Source organism: Papio anubis, chromosome 20 (assembly GCF_008728515.1).
Source record: "Papio anubis isolate 15944 chromosome 20, Panubis1.0, whole genome shotgun sequence".
NCBI classification, from domain to species: Eukaryota; Metazoa; Chordata; class Mammalia; order Primates; family Cercopithecidae; genus Papio; species Papio anubis.
In genome coordinates, this window is record NC_044995.1 from 6,018,078 (window position 1) to 6,035,573 (window position 17,496).

At 44.1% G+C, this 17,496-nt stretch overlaps 1 protein-coding gene across 6 annotated transcripts; it reads left to right on the forward strand.

Moving 5' to 3' along the window:
• Nucleotides 1-1,109: 1,109 nt before the first annotated feature.
• Nucleotides 1,110-15,905, forward strand: SIGLECL1 (SIGLEC family like 1). 6 transcript variants are annotated; one of them, XM_017952638.3, is made up of 7 exons: nucleotides 1,110-1,610; nucleotides 6,359-6,525; nucleotides 10,553-10,675; nucleotides 11,947-12,228; nucleotides 12,356-12,461; nucleotides 13,952-14,108; nucleotides 15,156-15,905. In XM_017952638.3, the coding sequence occupies exons 3-7, from the start codon at nucleotides 10,654-10,656 to the stop codon at nucleotides 15,171-15,173; spliced, it is 585 nt and encodes a 194-aa protein (XP_017808127.1). In that variant the 5' UTR covers nucleotides 1,110-1,610; nucleotides 6,359-6,525; nucleotides 10,553-10,653; the 3' UTR covers nucleotides 15,174-15,905. The 6 variants fall into 6 exon arrangements, with proteins under 6 accessions (XP_017808127.1, XP_017808126.1, XP_017808125.1 ...); XM_017952637.3 differs by lacking the exon at nucleotides 6,359-6,525 and having other exon boundaries at nucleotides 10,463-10,675; XM_017952636.3 differs by lacking the exon at nucleotides 6,359-6,525.
• Nucleotides 15,906-17,496: the final 1,591 nt, after the last annotated feature.

Genomic DNA, 17,496 nt, shown 5'->3' on the forward strand with positions numbered 1-17,496 from the left:
GCCAGTTGCCCATTTTTATGGTTATTTCTTGATGACATGCTAAATAAGGGATGAATTATTCATGCCTCCCCTTTTTAGACCATATAAGGTAACTTCCTGAGGTTGCCATGGCATTTGTGAAACGTCTGGGTGTTGGTAGGAGTGTAGCAGTGAGGATGACCAGAGGTCACTCTTGTTGTCATTTTGGTTTTGGTGGTGTTTGGCTGGCTTCTTTTTTTTTTTTCCTTTTGAAACAGAGTCACACTCTGTTGCCCAGACTGGAGTGCAGTGGTGCGATCTCGGCTCACTGCAACCTCCACCTCACGGGGTCAAGTGATTTTCCTGCCTCAGCCTCCCAAGTAGCTGGGGTTACAGGTGCCTGTCACCACGCCCAGCTAATTTTTGTATTTTTAATAGACAGGGTTTCGCCGTGTTAGCAGGCTGTTCTCAAACCCCTGACCTCAGGTGATCTGCCCGCGTTGGCCTCCCAAAGTGTTGGGATTACAGGCGTGAGTCACCGCACCCAGCCTTGGCTGGCTTCTTTACTGCAACCTGTTTTATCAGCAAGGTCTTTATGACCTGTATCTTGTGCTGATCGCCTATATCATCCCGTAACTTAGAAGGCCTTAGCCCTCTGGGAATGCAGCCCAGTAGGTCTCAGCCTCATTTTACCCAGCTCCTATTCAAGATGGAGTTGCTCTACCTCAAATGCGCCTGTCATTTTGAAAGTGTAATGGGTAAAAAAGTGCGTGACGGATAAAGTGTGAGAAAAAATAAATAGGGTTAAACAACAGGAACGGAGTCCTCAGGGTTGGAGAGGAGCGTGGTTTCATCAGCATGGGCTGGAAAGGCCTTGCTGAGAAGAAAATTGGCACCCACAACTACCCTGGCACTGCCCCCGGCTGCGGATTGGCTCAAGCCCTCAAGATCCAACTGGGCACAAAGGTTGGAGGCGGGAGTTGCAGTTGCAGTTCCTGATTGACTCTGGCAGCTGTGCATCAGCTCCCAGGGGCACAAGCCTGTGGAGGCAATGCTTCTTCTGCCTCATTGATTGGCTGTAAAATAAGCTCATGCAGCCTCTGATTGGCTGTAAAGTGAGCCCATGCAGCCACTGATTGGCTGCGAGGTGGATGCACTCACCGAAGGATGCGAGCTATAAAGTCCTGTGGCTGCTATGCAGCGTCTCAGGCCGCTCTCTCTGTGCAGCCGACTATCACGCCCCTCACGCCGCTATCTCTGAGGATCCCTAGTCGCACAAGGCCATGCCTGGCCTGTTGGCGTCCCTGGCGGTTGTTGGGTTCTGGCGGGTGTTGGGTCCCTGGCAGTTGTTGGCGGTTGTTGGGTTCCTTCATTGAACCTGCACTAACTGGGCTTCCAGTCAGCATCAGTCAGCGGATCCTTGGGCCGTGGGGCAGCCGCAGGTCGGTTAGGCCACCAGGGCGGCTCTCGTGCCAGTGAGGCCCCTGCGAGCCCTTTGAACAGACAGAGGCCAAATCTGGATCAGTCAGGCGGTGCGATTAAGCATAGTCAGGAAGTTCGCCAGGAGCCAGTGACGGCGTTCCTCAGCCTCCACCACGTCAGTCACCTGGTCAGCCCGAGGGCAGCTGGGGCGCCATCCATCTACCAAGAAGGTAAGCAAGTGGCCCGTGGGTTCACAATCAGGTCAGTGCCGTTATGAGTCGACGGTTAGTCCCTTTGAAAATCAGTTCATGAGAAAATCCACTCCCTTCAGAGCCTGCCCTGTTCATTGTTTAATCAGATTCCTGTTAAGTCGGTCTCTTGGTAAGTTACACCCCTGCAAGGCACCCAGTCATTAATCACACAGTTATCCCGTGTGTGTCTATCGGTTTCGTTGGTAATCATCCTGGTTTCCCTAGAAAATCGTTTCCCTCACCATAAATAGGTCAGTCATTAGTAAGTCAGCCCTTCCCTTAGAAAGCCGAACACCTTTGCATCACTCACACCCTGCTAAGGAAATACACAGATGGAAGTGTGCTGAGAACAGAGAATATCCTGGAGCCCTTTGGAACAAGAGACAGAAGGAAAATTGAGAGACGCGATGGTCAAAGAAAATAGGCTGGGCGCAGTGGCTCACATCTGTAATCCTAGCACTATGGGAGGCCGAGGCCGGGGGATCACTTGAGGTCAGGAGTTGGAGATCAGCCTGGCCAACATGGTGAAACCCCGTTTCTTCTAAAAATACAAAAATTAGACGGGTGTGGCGGCCCATGCCTGTAGTCCCAGCTACTCGGGAGGCTGAAGCAAGAGAATCACTTGAACCCTGGAGGCAGAGGTTGCAGTGAGCCAAGATCATGCCACTGCACTCCAGCCTGGGCAACACAGCGAGACTCTGTCTCAAAAAAAAAAAAAAAAAAAGAAAGGAAAGGAAAATATAATGGGTGCATGAAGAGTCATCACATGTATGCTCTAAAGCTGATGGAGAGAAGAAAGAAGAAATCAGAATTTTGTAGTTAAATGGATCATTACATCTCCAGCAGTAAAACCCATTCATGTTACACGTGAGGAAATAAGAGGAGGGTAAAATACTTGACCACAGTTATTCAGTGCTTTACTGGCAAATCCTGAGCCAGGACCTAGGCAAGGCTCATTCCAACCATCTAATGCAGGCTTTTAAATGGGAGAAAGGAGAAGGAAAAAAAATTGACAATGCAGAAAGAAAGTGGATATGTGGCGTGAAGGAGAGAGGCATTTAATGACCTGGAAACCTGGGCAACATCTTTTTTACGTGAGAAGGAAAAAGGGCAATCAGTCTGGAAGCTAAGGGTTGGGAGCACAGACCACTCAGAGAGGTCCTGTAAAACATGTAGAAATATGGAATAGGAAAGGAGAGGGCTGGTTCCAGAACTCTGGGAAGGGATTGGGGTGGTCAAGAGTGGTCCCAGGCTGAGTGTGTTGGCTCATGGCTGTACTCCCAGCACTTTGGGAGGCTGAGGTGAGAAGATTGCTTGAGCCCAGGAGTTTGTAAGACCAGCCTAGGTAACATAGTGAGACTCTGTCTCTACAAAAAAAAATTTTAATTAGCTGAACATGGTGGTTTGTGCCTATAGTCCCAGCTACTCTGGAGGCTGAAGTGGGAGGATCACTTGAGCCTGGAAAGTTGAGGCTGCAGGGAGCCGTGTTAGTGCCACTGTACTCCAGACCCTGTATTTTAAAAAAATGAAAAAGTGGTTCCAAGTCAAATGCTGATAGGAGCCAAGCAGGGAACCTAATACATAGTAAATAACATATTTTGAGTGCTTACCAAATGTGAGGTTCTGTTCTACTGACTCATTTAATCTTAACAACAACTCTAACATGAGTGATATTATTATCCATGTTTTTAAAATGAGCAAATAGGCCTAGAGAGAGGTGAAGCCACTTGCACACTATAAAACAGCTAACCTTTGTATCTAGGCAATTTGACTTGAATTTAAAAGAAGAGAGAGAGAGAAGCCGGTTGGTTGAATTTTTTGTGAAGTGCCCTGCTTATTAAATGTTATCCCATTTTAAAAGTTAATTTTAAAAAGTAAACATTTGTGGGCCAAACAAAACTCATTTACGAGTGTTTTTAGTCTCTGAAGCAGGCTGACAGTGAGGGAAGTGACTTACCCAGAATCATCCAGAAAGTAGCGGCAAAGATTAGGTCTTCTGACTTTTGGTCCACTTCCAGGAAAAATCTAAGTATACTGTGTGTCACATCAGGGCTAGCTGATTTATTCTTATATTTTATTCATGAGGAAATGGACTTGGAGAGGAGAATGAACTTCACCATGCTTATACAGCAGTTTTTAAGGCAAAATAGAATCATGAAAAAGACACCACATTGGTAGTCAAAGGTGGAGTCTGAAATCTATCAGCCGAATGGCTGCATATCTTGGGGGCAGTCATAGTGCTTTTGTGGAGCTCTGCCTTCCTTTTTGACGTGTCGATAATGAGATGTATCTCACCGCGTTCTTGAGACTAATATAAAAGTTTAGATAAAATTTCTATGTCTCTAGAGTTGTAAATGGTAACCATAGTTTCTAATTAGATGTTAACCAAAAAAGTAGTTAGTAGTCATAGCATGACTCAGTCAATCAGAATTGATTGACAGCAGGGCATAGTGGCTCATGCCTGTAATCCTAGCACTTTGGGAGGCTGAGGTGGGAGAATTGCTTGAGCCCAGGAGTTCAGAACCAGCCTGGGCAATATAGCAAGACTCGACTCTCTCTCTACAGAAAATAATTTTTTAAATTAACTGGATCTAGTGGTGAGCCCTTAAAGTCCCAGCTACTCAAGAGACTGATGTGGGAGGACTACTTGAACCCAGGAGTTCGAGGCTGTAGGGAGCTGTGATTGTACCACTGCACACCAGCCAGGGTGCCAGGGTGACAGGGTTGAGACTCCATCTCTTTAAAAAAAAAAAAAGGATTGATTCACAGTAGCCAAATAGTAGAAACAACCCAAATGCCATCAACTGATGAATGGATAAACAAAATGTGGTATATCCATACAATGGAATATTATTCAATGATAAAAACGAAAAGATAATTTTGCCAGAATAGGCAAATTAAGTTACGCTGTCCATGACTCCACAGGGAGAGGAAAACTAGAAGCTTTGTGTGGGGAACTTCTGGACTCTGCCCTGTGTGTCTTCCCTTGGCTGATTTTAATCTCTTTCCTTTAGTTGTAGTAAACAGTAATCATAAGTATAACAACTTTCAGTGAATTCTGTGAGTACTTCTAGTGAATTACCAAACCTAAGGATAGTCTTGGGGCTCCAAAAACCTGCAAATGATTTGAGAAATGAGGGTAATCAGGGATCCTTGATATCTTCAGTTGGTGTCAGAAATGAGGGGATCTTGTGGACCATTCCCTAACTTTTCAGTTGTATCAGAAATGGGATTCACCAGAACAGCCCTGACTCACTGACACATATGGTTTGAGAAGAGGAAGGATGTGAAGTCAAGATGATGAGCCTTTGATTCCTGGACTGTCCTGCAGTTACCGTGCATATAGAAATGCAGCTGTTCTGCAAACAGTTACAGGAGTTAAAAGTTACCACTGCTTTTTCAAGACAATGCATCCAACCCCTAAGAAACTGACCCACTGGATGCATAAGGAAACAAACCAAATAGACAATCCCTTGGCTATTTTTATCTGTAATGGTTAAAATGAAAGTGGCTGAGGCGGATCCTGATGCTGGCCCAATTGAGCTACAGCTGCTAGCCTCGGGGCTACTGCTAAAGGGCAAAGTTAGGCTGAAATGACAGATGGCAAAGAAAATTAGAGTGATTCACCAGAGAGTGAGAAAAGATGAACATTTCCAAGAGGGTGGAAATCTTGAAACAGTTATTAAGAAATGAGATGAGTTAAGCAGACATTGAGGGAGTTAAAACAAAGGTCTCAATGGAGCACTCTTAGAAAATAGGTGGAGCAGTGAGAACCCAGACTGGCCCTCCAGTGTCGAAGGGCCCCCATCAAGTCTGCTATATTTACCCTAGTTTGGAGGAATTTTAAAAGCCAGAAGGCAAACATGACAATGAGAAATCTGACCTCAGATCTCCTGAGGGGATGAACATGTGATCTAATCAAGATAAATGACAAAAGGGCCTGGGTTGCTTGGCCTGACCCCTAACTGAGGACCCAAAGTCATAGGCACATTAGCGGTAAAATAGTCAGGGGGTGGATAAGAGATATTTCTGGGACTCATGTGGGAGCCTTATACACTGTGATTCCAAAAAGGTTGGTGAAATTCTAATAGCATCTATGGTTAGATTGCGAAGACATAGGATTGCAAAAGTGGACGAGATTCAGGTGAAACTTTGGATGAAAATTGGAATGTTCGGACAGACTGTGTGAATGTATTATGTGAATGTATTTACGTAAATGTATATTGAGGAAGGATATTGTGTCCAACTAGGGAAGAGCTCCCCTACATACTATTATAAAACAGAAGGCATGTAAATCTTCCCTTCAACCAATATTGATTGAATATGCTAAATAGGAACCAATAAGATTGCCTAAGCCCACACTAATTGTTCATTTGAAACAGTACAGGGTATCTGGTGGACAAAACATTTAGAAGCTTAATGTTTGGTTTATTTAGGCAGACTGGAGCTAAGGCCAGTGAGCACCACCCAGTGGTGAATGCTGGGATTTGGGGCCAGAAAATTTCCGTTTGACAGACAACTAGCCTATTGGGCTTTGAGTCTGCCCTGTCATGGAAGGACATAATAATCCTGACACCTGAAATACTCATGATGTGTTTGTAATGTTGGAAAAACACTGTGATAAGAAAGGCCATGCCCAAAAGAGTCTCATAATAAAATGGAAATTGTTGATACAGGAACATGCTACCAGAGAAATGCAAGGAGGTGCTCGTTATGTTTATGAACAGGTGGCCTCTTTTTCCCTACTGAAGAGCTGCTAGATCCTATTATTACTTGGATGATGTCTATTAATAGGTCTCCACTGACCAACTAAGAGCTGTTTGATTTATGGATGGCAATTCCAAAGTGAATTAACAGCATCCTGTTTGGAAGACTGACACTCGTATTGAGGAAGGTAAAAACAAGTCACTTCAGTGGGCTGAATTGCCTCTATGTTTGGGTTTTTACCAATTCATGGGCAGTGGCCAATGGCCTGGCCATATGGTTAGGCAGATGGGCAATGGAAAACTGTACTATTAAAAGGACGCCTATATAGGGTACAGCCTTATGGAATTCACTATAGCCAGTATCTCAAAAGACCTGTTCATACCCCCTACAAATAATAAAGTAAAAAGAGAAACAGACCTCCTTCCTCCCACAAAGGCAATTAATATCCTACCTTTTATGCTGGACATTTCTTGGCAACTTTTAAAGGATTTTTACGACTTGTGCCTGCGTTCTTAAACACTTGATTTTGCCCAGTTTTTTTAAAATTTTAGAGAAATGCTGCCATACACTGTTACTCATTTGTGTCTGGCTTTGTTAATTCAATATTTTATTTGTAAGGATGGGCCATGTTGTTGCATCTAGCATTAGCTCATAGGTTTTTGATACTGTGTAGTATCTCATTTTTTAAAATTCTGTGTTTACTGGCCTTTGGATTGTTTAACGTTTTAGCTATTTTTAAATAATACCACTGTAAACATTTTTGCATGATTTTTTGGCATACATATGCACAAACATTTCTATAAACTATATATCTGGGAGTGGAATTTGGGGGTCATAGAGTATGTGTGTCTTCTACTTTGATAACTTTGTTGCCCTGATTTATATTTCCATCAATAGTGTGTGAAAGTTGAGTACCACATTCTCACCAAGACTTGATATACTGTCAGTCTTTTAAAATATCCAGCTAGATATGTACTGGTATCTCATGGTTTTAACAGACATTTTGCTGGTTATTAATGAGATTTTAAATATTTTCATGGAAATTTTGTTAAGGTTTGTCTTATGATCCAGCTATGGTCAATTTCTGTAAATGTTCTCTGTGTGCTTACAAAGAAATTGTATTCTGCAGTTATTGAATGCAGTATTCTCTATATATTTTTGGTCAAATTTGCTGATGAAGTTGTTGAAATCCTTATATATTCCAATAGTCTATTTGTTCTATCAGTTTCTGAGAGAAAAGTGATTAAAATGCCACACTAGTATTGTGGATATCTGTTTCTCTTTTTATTTTTGTAGATTTTTTTGCTTTATATATTTTTGGACTATGTTAGTAGGCAAACACAAATGTTAAATATATACTTTATTCCTGTTAATGTCCTCTTATCATTAGGAGATGTGCCATTCTATCTTTGGTAATGCCTCTTGCTTAAATTCTGCTTTGTGGGATGTTAATGTAGGTATGTCTACATTACCTGGTTTTCTGGTTGGTATTTGCTTGGTATATGTTTTCATTCTTTGGTTTTTAACTGTCCTTTACATTTATGCTTTGGTTGTGTCTTTTGTAAACAGCATAGAGTTTGGCTTTGGTTCTTTTTTCCAATATGGTGATCTTAGATTCATAACTGGATAATTTAAGCCATTTATATTTAGTTAAATCATTGATGCATTGGAATTTAAATCTAACATCTAGGTACATGATCTCTACTTGTCCCAACTGTTCTGTATTCCCTTTTGTATCCTTTCTGTTTGTTTCTCTGTCTTTATTTTCAAACAAGCTTTTAAATCAAAGTACAATTTTATACAGAGAAGTATTACTACAGATAGTAAGCATACAATCAGATTATCACAAAGGGAGCAGGCCAGTGTAACCATCACTGAGGTCAAGAAATAGAACATTAATCCTCACCCCAAACACTCCACTCATGTACTACACCATTCATTACCCTCTTTATCCTTGCTATAATCTGGATGCAAGCATGTTGTATGTGTTGCAAGTGTCTTCTCCAGCCCTGTAACTTGCATTTCTCCTCTCTTAATGGTATCTTTTGATGCAGAAATTAATTCTGATATAGTCTATTTTATCCATATTTCCTCATAGCTAGTGCTTTGTGGCCCTTTTAAAGAAATCTTTGCTTACCTAAAACTTACCAAGATACTCTCCTATGTTGTATTCAAGAATTCCGCTGACCAATACGGTAGCTACTAACTACATATGGCTATTGAGCCCTTATATTGTGGCTAGTCTGAATTGAAGTGTGCTGTAAGTGTAAAATATATACAAGGCTTTGAAGAGTGTATAAAGAATGTACCAAATCTTACAATTTTGTGTTGATTGCATGTAGAAATATTGGGTTAGGTTCAATATGAATAACCTAGTGAATAACCTAGGTTTCTTTCACTAGGTTAAATGAAACATCTTAAAATTATTTTTAACCATTTCTTCTTTTTTAATGTGGCTACTAGAAAATTTAAAATTATACATGTAGTCCACATTTATAGCTCACATTATATTTCTTCGTACAGCACAGTTCTAGAACAGTGTCCCAATGTCCCTAGAAGTTATTTTTATGTATGACATGAGGTAGAGGTCTTATTTCCTTTCGCTGTATGGCTATCCAGTTATTCTGACACAATTTATTCCAAAGAGAGTCCTTCAACAACTTCTGTGCAGTGCCGTATTTATCCTAAACCAAGTGATCATGTATGTATAGGTATTTTTCTCAACCATATAGCTTGTCCCACTGATATTTTTATTTATCCTTGTGTCAATACCATACACTCTGAATTACTATGTATGTATGTATTTTATTTACTTACTTACTTATTTTGAGATAGAGTCTTACTCTGTTGCCCAAGCTACAGTACAGTGGCGTGATCACGGCTGACTGCAGCCTTGACCTCCCCACCTCAGGTGATCCTCCCACCTTAACCTCTCAAGTAGCTTGGACTACAGGTGCATACCACCACACCCAGATAATTTTTGTATTTTTTGTAGAAACGGGGTTTTACCATGTTGCCCAGGCTGGAATTACTATGGATTTTTAAGTCATGATATCCAGTAGGAATTGGAATTGGCCATTTTTTTTGAGACAGGGTCCTGTGCTGTCTCTTTTTTTAATAGAAATTTACTGAGAACAAATTTATTAAATAAATATCTACATGGGATATAAACAGGAACATTGTGCCATGCTATATAACATTACTTACACCATTCATTTCAAATTTTATGGGAAAACAATTATACTGTGGTGGGGAGATGTTGTTTTACACTTCTCACCAAACTAAACATTATCATATTTTTCCTGAGAGAATGTCAACACTTTTCTATCTTAAGTGATCACACCACTGCACTCCACACTGGGTGACAGAGAGACAGAAAGACCCTGTCTCAAAAACAAAAACAAGCGGGGCATGGTGGCTTATGCCTGTAATCTCAGCACTTTGGGAGGCCAAGGTGGGTCAGGTGTTTGAGACCAGCCTGGCCAACATGGCGAAATCTCATCTCTACTAAAAATACAGAAATTAACTGGCCATGGTGGTGAATACCTGTAATTCCAGCTACTCGGGAGGCTAAGGCAGAAGAGTCGCTTGAACATGGGAGACGGAGGTTGCAGTGAGCCAAGATCGAGCCAATGCACTCCAGCCTAGGCGACAGAGTAAGATTCTGTCTCAAAAAACAAAAATAAAACAAAGAATAGACTGGGCGCGGTGGCTCACGCCTGTAATCCCAGCACTTTGGGAGGCCAAGGCGGGTGGATCACGAGGTCAGGAGATTGAGACCATTCTGGGTAACATGGTGAAACCCCATCTCTACTAAAAATACAAAAAATTAGCCAGGCGTGGTGGCGGGCGCCTGTAGTCCCAGCTACTCGGGAGGCTCAGGCAGGAGAATGGCGTGAACCCGGAAGGCGGAGCTTGCAGTGAGCTGAGATCACACCACTGCACTCCAGCCTGGACGACACAGTGAGACTCTGTCAAATAAATAAATAAATAAATAAATAAATAAATAAATAAAACAAATAATTAAGGAGACATGACACTGAGGCTTCACAGACTATCTTAGTTGCCTCCCTGTCCCTACATGCTCATGAGCATCTCATCCCATATAATTCCTGCTTCTCCAGGTGAACAGGCCTTCATATTGACCAGAGACAGAAGCCCCTGACTTGGCTAAAGATACTTTCTGCTCTCCCTATCCCCACATCCTCTTTCAGTTACCCATCACCTCACTCCTTCTGAACCATATGGTTCTGATGTCAGAACCAGCGTAGGAAAGAGCTTCTGCTATTCCTGAGAACTGTTGCTGCTGCAAGTGATGCTTCCACTGCTACAGCTGGGTAAGTAAGGTGAGAAGCAGCACTGGAGGGGTGTTTGGAAGCCAAGACTCCAGGGCCTGGGTGTTGGCGGGGGCAGAGGATGGACTATGGATGCACAGAGAAAGAGGACATAAGGGCATAAGTACCAAATAATCAATGTGAATTAGACATCTTCTGTGTGTCAGATTTTGACAGGACTGGGGTGTCTGAAGCAAACAGCAAATTGGGCAAGGGAGAGGGATTGAGGGTACGGGTGCTATGAAGGCATGAGAGCACTAAGAGCTGTTTCAGACATTACTGGAAGCCCTGAAGTTAAGTTTTTCGGCGTTTCCATGGGCACACTTTGCCAGATGGAAAAGACAATTCAGAGGACAGCCATAGAGGGGGCCGTGCATGAGAGTCCCCCACAAATTCCTCAACAGTACCCCGCAAGTGACTCACGTGAAGAGACCAAGATCAGGAGCTACTGGTTAGGGGAAAATTACCCCTTTCTTCTAGTAACCTCAAAAAACTTCAATGAAAAAGTGTGTGTCAACGCTGAAGACAGATTCCTCATTATTGGAGACCTTGATGGATGTGACCGTTCCTTCCTAATCCATGATATTCATCAAATGGCCACCATGTCCTACCTATTCTAAGTAAAGCGAGGCAGTCTCCAACATTCTTACACAGAAGATACCATAGTACTCTTGGCTTCCAGTGAATATTCCACCAAAGGCCACTTGGGACCGGGAAGAAGGAAATTGAGAAAGGTGTTCTATTTATTGAATGGGTAACACTTCACTACGCACTGAGCTGGGTGCACTACAAATCTTGGGGTATTCATTCTTATAACAATGATAATATGAGATAGGTTCAGCAAATATCCCAATTTTTCAGGCTAGGAAACAGCAATGATAAGAGTGACTTGCCCAGCAGCATCCAGACGGTAAGTGATGGAGGGAGAACTGATCACAGACCCTAAGAGGAACATTGCGGGTGGGAAGAAGAGAAGCAGAGTAGGAGCTCTGGCTTGGACATCTAGCCTTGTGGGGTAGGTGAGGGATCACAGACAATGTAGAGCCTCAGAAAATTTACTGGCCACCCCTCAAGAAGGTCTAGCGATCAGGTTCAGGCCAGATGAGGGGAGAAGATAGAGGGGAACTAGTCTGTGAGGCCTGAATCCTGTGGGCTTCCAGAAAGTCCTTCGGAAACTCCTTGTGAATAGCAAATAAAGAGAAGGCTGCATCCTGGAGAAACTGGAAGAGGGAAGTCAGGATGCCTTGCTGACTCCTGACCCTTCCTCCCCACAGCACCTGCTAAGCTGCTCAACTCTTCTTGCTCCTTGGAGAAGACACTGCAGTGCAGCTGTTCCTTCCATGGGATTCCCACACCCTCTGTGCAGTGGTGGATGGGAGGAGTCCCCGTGGGTGTGGATGGCATGGATGGCAGCCTCCAAGTGACCTCCACCGTGCTTGGCCCCTGGGCTAACAGCACCATCAACCTAACCGAAGAGCCAGAAATGGGCATGAGACTTCTCTGTGAGGGGAAGAACCAAAACGGAACCCACGCTTTGAGCATCCTACTGATGTCAAGTGAGGGTGGAGGGGGCTGGGTGACTGGGTGAGGACAATAAGTGGGATGGGGACAGTCACTGGGGCTAGAGAATGGAGCAGAGTTTTGGCTCCAATGCCAAACTTCTCACATGCTCTCTGCTTCCAGGAAAGAGTTCTTTGGCTTCCCAGGCCTTCGTGAAAGGGCTGATCCAGGGTGCTATCTATGCGGGAATTGTAATTGTGCTGCTCTTCCTCTGCCTCCTCCCTCTCATGTGAGTACTAGGGTTAAAATTCACCCGCAAGCCTACTACCCGGCAGGTCCTGGCTGCAGCCCTGGCACAGAGAGGGCAAAGACAGGACCCCTCCCCTCAAGGAGCTTAGGGTCTAAAGAGGGAAAGAGGTACCAAACATGGTCACCACAATCCAGGGCCATGAGGACTCTACAGAGCCGTAAAACTGCATCATAAAACAGACACTTTCAACACATTTTATAAAGGAGAAAGCCGAGAAGGGGCTTGGCAGCCCTGAAGAAGGCAGCAGCGAGTGCCCGGGGTGCTGGCTGTGGTGGGCCTGCAGAGCTAAGTACTCATTAGCTTGGTGGAAAGTATTAATAGTACACGTTGAATATCTAATCCAAAAATCCAAGATCCGAAATGCTCCAAAATCCAAAAGTTCTCGAGGCACCAACATAATGCCACAAGTAGAAAATTCCACCCCTGACCTCATGTGATAGTTCAATGTACACAAACTTTATTTCATGCACAAAATAATTTTAAGTATTATATAAAATTACCTTCAGGCCATGTGTATAAGGTGTATATGAAACATAACTGACTTTTGTTTTTATACTTGGCTCCTATCCCCAAGATATGTCATTATGTATAAACAAATATTCCAAAATCTAAAAAAAAAAAAAAAATTGAAATCTGAAACACTTCTGGTCCCAAGCATTTCAGATAAGGGATACCTAACCTTTGTATGCAGATGCCCGGGGGCATGTTTGAGGCATTTCCAGTGTCTTTGTGTAATGTCAGGTGCATTGAGAGTGCCAGGTAATGGCTAAAAATGAGGTTGAAAGACGTCCTTGGTGTTGGTTCACAGGGTGTTAAAACTTAGCTGCACGTATTAGCTAGAAGCATGGAGTGGGAAGGGCTGAGTTGCAGAAAGTCAGGTCAGAGAGTCAGGCGGGGGAGCCTGTCCAGACAGCTTGGACTGAATCCTCAGTTCGGAGCACTGTTAGGAAGAGTGCTAAGCTGTGAAGGAAAGCTTGAGCTTGGGGTGGGACACAGATTAGAGAGTGAGAGACAGAAGGTCAGAGGCCAGGCAGGAAGCTGGTACAGTGGATTAAGCAGGAAATAGAAGGCCTGACCTGGGGCACATGATGAGGGGCAGCCAGAGAGGTGGGACTTGGGCATGGCCGGCTATGGGGAGACAAAGATGAGGAGTGAGGTGGCAGGGCAAACTGAGGAGCTATTTTCAAAGTATAATCAACTGGACTTGAAGACCAGTAACAAGCTCTCTGCCCGTTGCAAGGCTCTTTCATAGCTGACCTCATCTGAGCCCCACAGCCTAATAAGCAGGGTATCCCCATTATTCAGGGTGTGAAACTAATTCCCAGAGAGGATGTGTGGCTTGCCCTAGGTCATACAGCAAGCTGGTACTGTTGTTGAGGCTTTAAATCAGAAGTTCTGGTCAAGGTAGAGCCCGTGTCGGGATTCAGGGAGATGGAGAGCCAGAACCAATCCAAAGCTTATTTCCTTAGAGTGAAACATATCAGAAAGAAGCAGGCGAAGAAAGCTGCAGCAATCAGAGCAAAAAAGAGCTCGAAAGTCAGAGCAAGCCAAGAACTCAAGATGTCTCTGAAGCCTGAGGAACCAGGAAAACCCATAGTCACCACATTTTCTGAGAGCCACATATTGGTATGTACCTATTGTGTCTGGAATCTGGTCTATCGGAATACTGATAATAAGACCCATAGGGAAGGGAGCACACAGTGTTTTGAAGGTGTTATCATCTTCAGTCTTGCAGGATACGTACCACCAGAGTGTGCTTTCAGGTCATTTTATAAATAGGAAGCTAAGGCCCAGAGAGGAGAAGGATGAAAGTTAAGAGAAACAATTTAAAGAACAATTAAAATCAATTTACACACACACACACACCAGTACACTGAATCCCCACTGAAAAGGCAGTTGGGGAAAATCCTAATAGCAGTTGTAGCATCAGAGTGGAAACCAAAGGATTTGGTCTCTGAGTGTATGGCTGGCAGGAGTCAGCTTGGTGTAGATGCCACAGGCCAAGTCAGCCTGAAGTGGTTAGAGATTAGGCCAAGCCCAGGTTACTCCTTCATTCACCCTGTACCCCACATCCTCAGCAGGGCTTGGAAGATACAGTGTCTGAAGTTGCTGGGTCTCACTGTTATTTACCATTTATGATTCTCCAGAATCAGAATTGCCCTGCTGCCTTCCTGACACCCTGCATGAATAGTTAGTGTCCTTTAGTGGATAAACCATCTGTTAATTCCACCAATATTTCCTGCAATATCCCCCAATCTTTGTGCTGGGCAATACTGGGGTCTCAGAAAGGGGCCAAACCTAGGCCTTGTCCTCCAAGAGCAGCTAGACTGGTGGAGAAGGCACCTTCACAGTAGGGGATGCTGAGCCAGGGAGTTGCGGTGGTGCAGAAGAGGGAGGGACCAAACCTACCTGAGGAAGTCAGGCAAGATTCCCTGAAGAGTCTGAGGAACAGTCAGTGTTATTGGCACTGAGGATGTGCAGAGACGGGCCAGAGGGAGAAGACCGAGTTGCAGGCTCAAACCATGGGGTTGTGAGGAAGGGCTAAGCCAGTGCTCACTCCATGTTGCTTTAATTCTGTGCACAAAGAGGTGTCATTTTAAGATTTGGATACCTCAACTCTAGACCTGTTCCAACATTCTTCTTTCTTTGTGCTATTTTGCACCTCGCTTTCAGGAAAAGCAAGATAAATGAGCCAGCTAAGCCTGTGGAACGTGCATCATACCTGGAGTCACCATTATCCCTGGAATTAGAAAAGTCTGCAAAATTTATAGAGCCCACAGAAACCCTGGAGGCTGTAATAAATCTGGAGCCCCCGGACTCTCCTGAGCTCACAAAACCCTCTCAGTTCCCACACATCCCTTACACTCATTCTCCATTGAATAGGGGTTTACTCTCAGACCTAGTCTTAGAGCCTCTGAAGACAAACTTTGCAATTGGTTGTTTGACTAAACCAGAAGAAATCTGTGCCACCCTGGGAAGGTGTCAAAAGAAGGAAAGATATATGTGACAATATGAATCAAGTCCATCAGCAAGTTGCTTTTGAGCGCCTACTGTGTGCCAGTACCTGAGATACACCTACAAGAGCACCAGGCTTTCAAGCCTTCATATCTGGATGCAATCCCAACTTCAGTGCTTGGTAGCTGTGTATCTTTGGACAAAATCTTTCATTCCCCAACCTTTAAACATCACATGACCCATACCTGGGTGGAGAGCGGGTGAAAAGTACTGTTCAGAGATGCAGATGAGAAAAAACATGACGATGGGCCCTGAAGGCCAAGATTCATTGGAGCTTTATCTTGTAGGACCTTATCCTGACTCCCTTAGAATGTAAGTTCCAAGAGAACAGGGACTTTTTCTGCCTTGTTTTCTACTTTTATCACCAGCACCCAGAATGATGCCTAAAATACAATAAGATCTCAAGAATGTTTGTCAAATGATTTAATTAACTATAAGCTGTTGTAAGGTTCGTAGCAAGCAAGTAGAGTGACCAGATATATACAAAAACATCATTCCCCTACCCTGACCCCATATATGATATATTTAGAATGGGTAAGGCTGGAGGTAAAGATGCTAGTTAGGAGGTTATTGCAATAGTTCTTGGCCAGATTGGAAGGCAGGCATGCAAGGAATGAGAAAGGGATTCTGGCATTAGGATGAACCACAGCTGTGTATTGTTCCTCTCAGAATGGATGATAACCTCCCTTCTAGTAGATTTTTTTTTTTCCTTTTTTTCAGACAGAGTTTCGCTCTTGTTTCCCAAGCTGGAGTGCAATGGTGCAATCTCGGCTCACTGCAACCTCCGCCTCCAGGGTTCAAGTGATTCTCCTGCCTCAGCCTCCCGAGTAGCTGGGATTACAGGCGTGCACCACCATGCCCGGCTAATTTTTTATAGTTTTAGTAGAGACGGGGTTTCACCATGTAGGCCAGGCTGGTCTTGAACTCCTGACCTCAGGTGATCCACCCACCCCGGCTGCCCAAAGTGCTGGGATTACAGGTGTGAGCCACCGTGCCTGGCCAGATGCTAGTAGTGTTCAGTGGGTCGAAAGAGGGTCATCTCTTCCCTGGGGCAATATTTGTGAGTAAATACAGTGACCCTGTAGCACCAACTAGATGGTCATCTTATACTCAGGGTGGACATTTCTGTTAGCCCCCACGTGTATAAGCACCTCTCACAGACAGTTCACATTTCACAGAAGTATCAGATGTGCCAGATAATGAGGGGAAGAAGTAAGACGCTGACCCTGCCTCCATGGAGTCATGGTCTACACAGATAGACAATGAAGAAAAGCAGACAACTGTATAGCTTAAAATGTTGATAAGTGCTAGAAAGAAAAAAGGATAGAATACTATGAGAAAGCACAGGAAAGGAAGCTAGGTTGGATTACAGAGTCAGAGAAGGCCTCTCAGAGAAAGTGACACTTGTCTTGAGACCTATAGGATTCTCAGGAGCTGGCTAGACAGAGGGAGCAGTAGAGCCTAGGCCCTGACATGAGAGCAGTTTGGTGAGTTCAGGAGCCCAGAGCAGGCTGCTGTGACTGGAATTGACAGAGGGATGAACTCCTGAAGGGCCAGAACTTTCAGGGCTTCAAGGGCTCTAGTAAGAAGTCTAGGTTTTGTCCTCACTTGTGGAGGGTTATTTCCTCTTATGCTTTGTAATTCTGGAAAGTGCAGATTGTATGAGAATCACATTCAGTGGAGGTGTATGAGAATCCTGTGCAGCAGAGGTTCTGAGTTGAGGATAGAAGCCTCTATATAACAGGTTTGGTGTTTGCTTCTACTAAAGATACATCCTCTCCTTGGGAGGGAGAGGCAGATAAGGCTGGGGAGAGGGAGAGTGCCAGTGCTGGGAAAGAAGAGAATAAAATGTAGAAGAGGAATGGGAGAGAGGATGGGGATCGGGTTGGAGATAGGTCAGAGATGGGTTTGGGAATGGGAATAGAGAGGCTACGCTTCATCGTGTGTCTTGTTTTCTTGGTGATAGGGGCCTCGGGTGCAGGACAGGAAACAAGGAGTA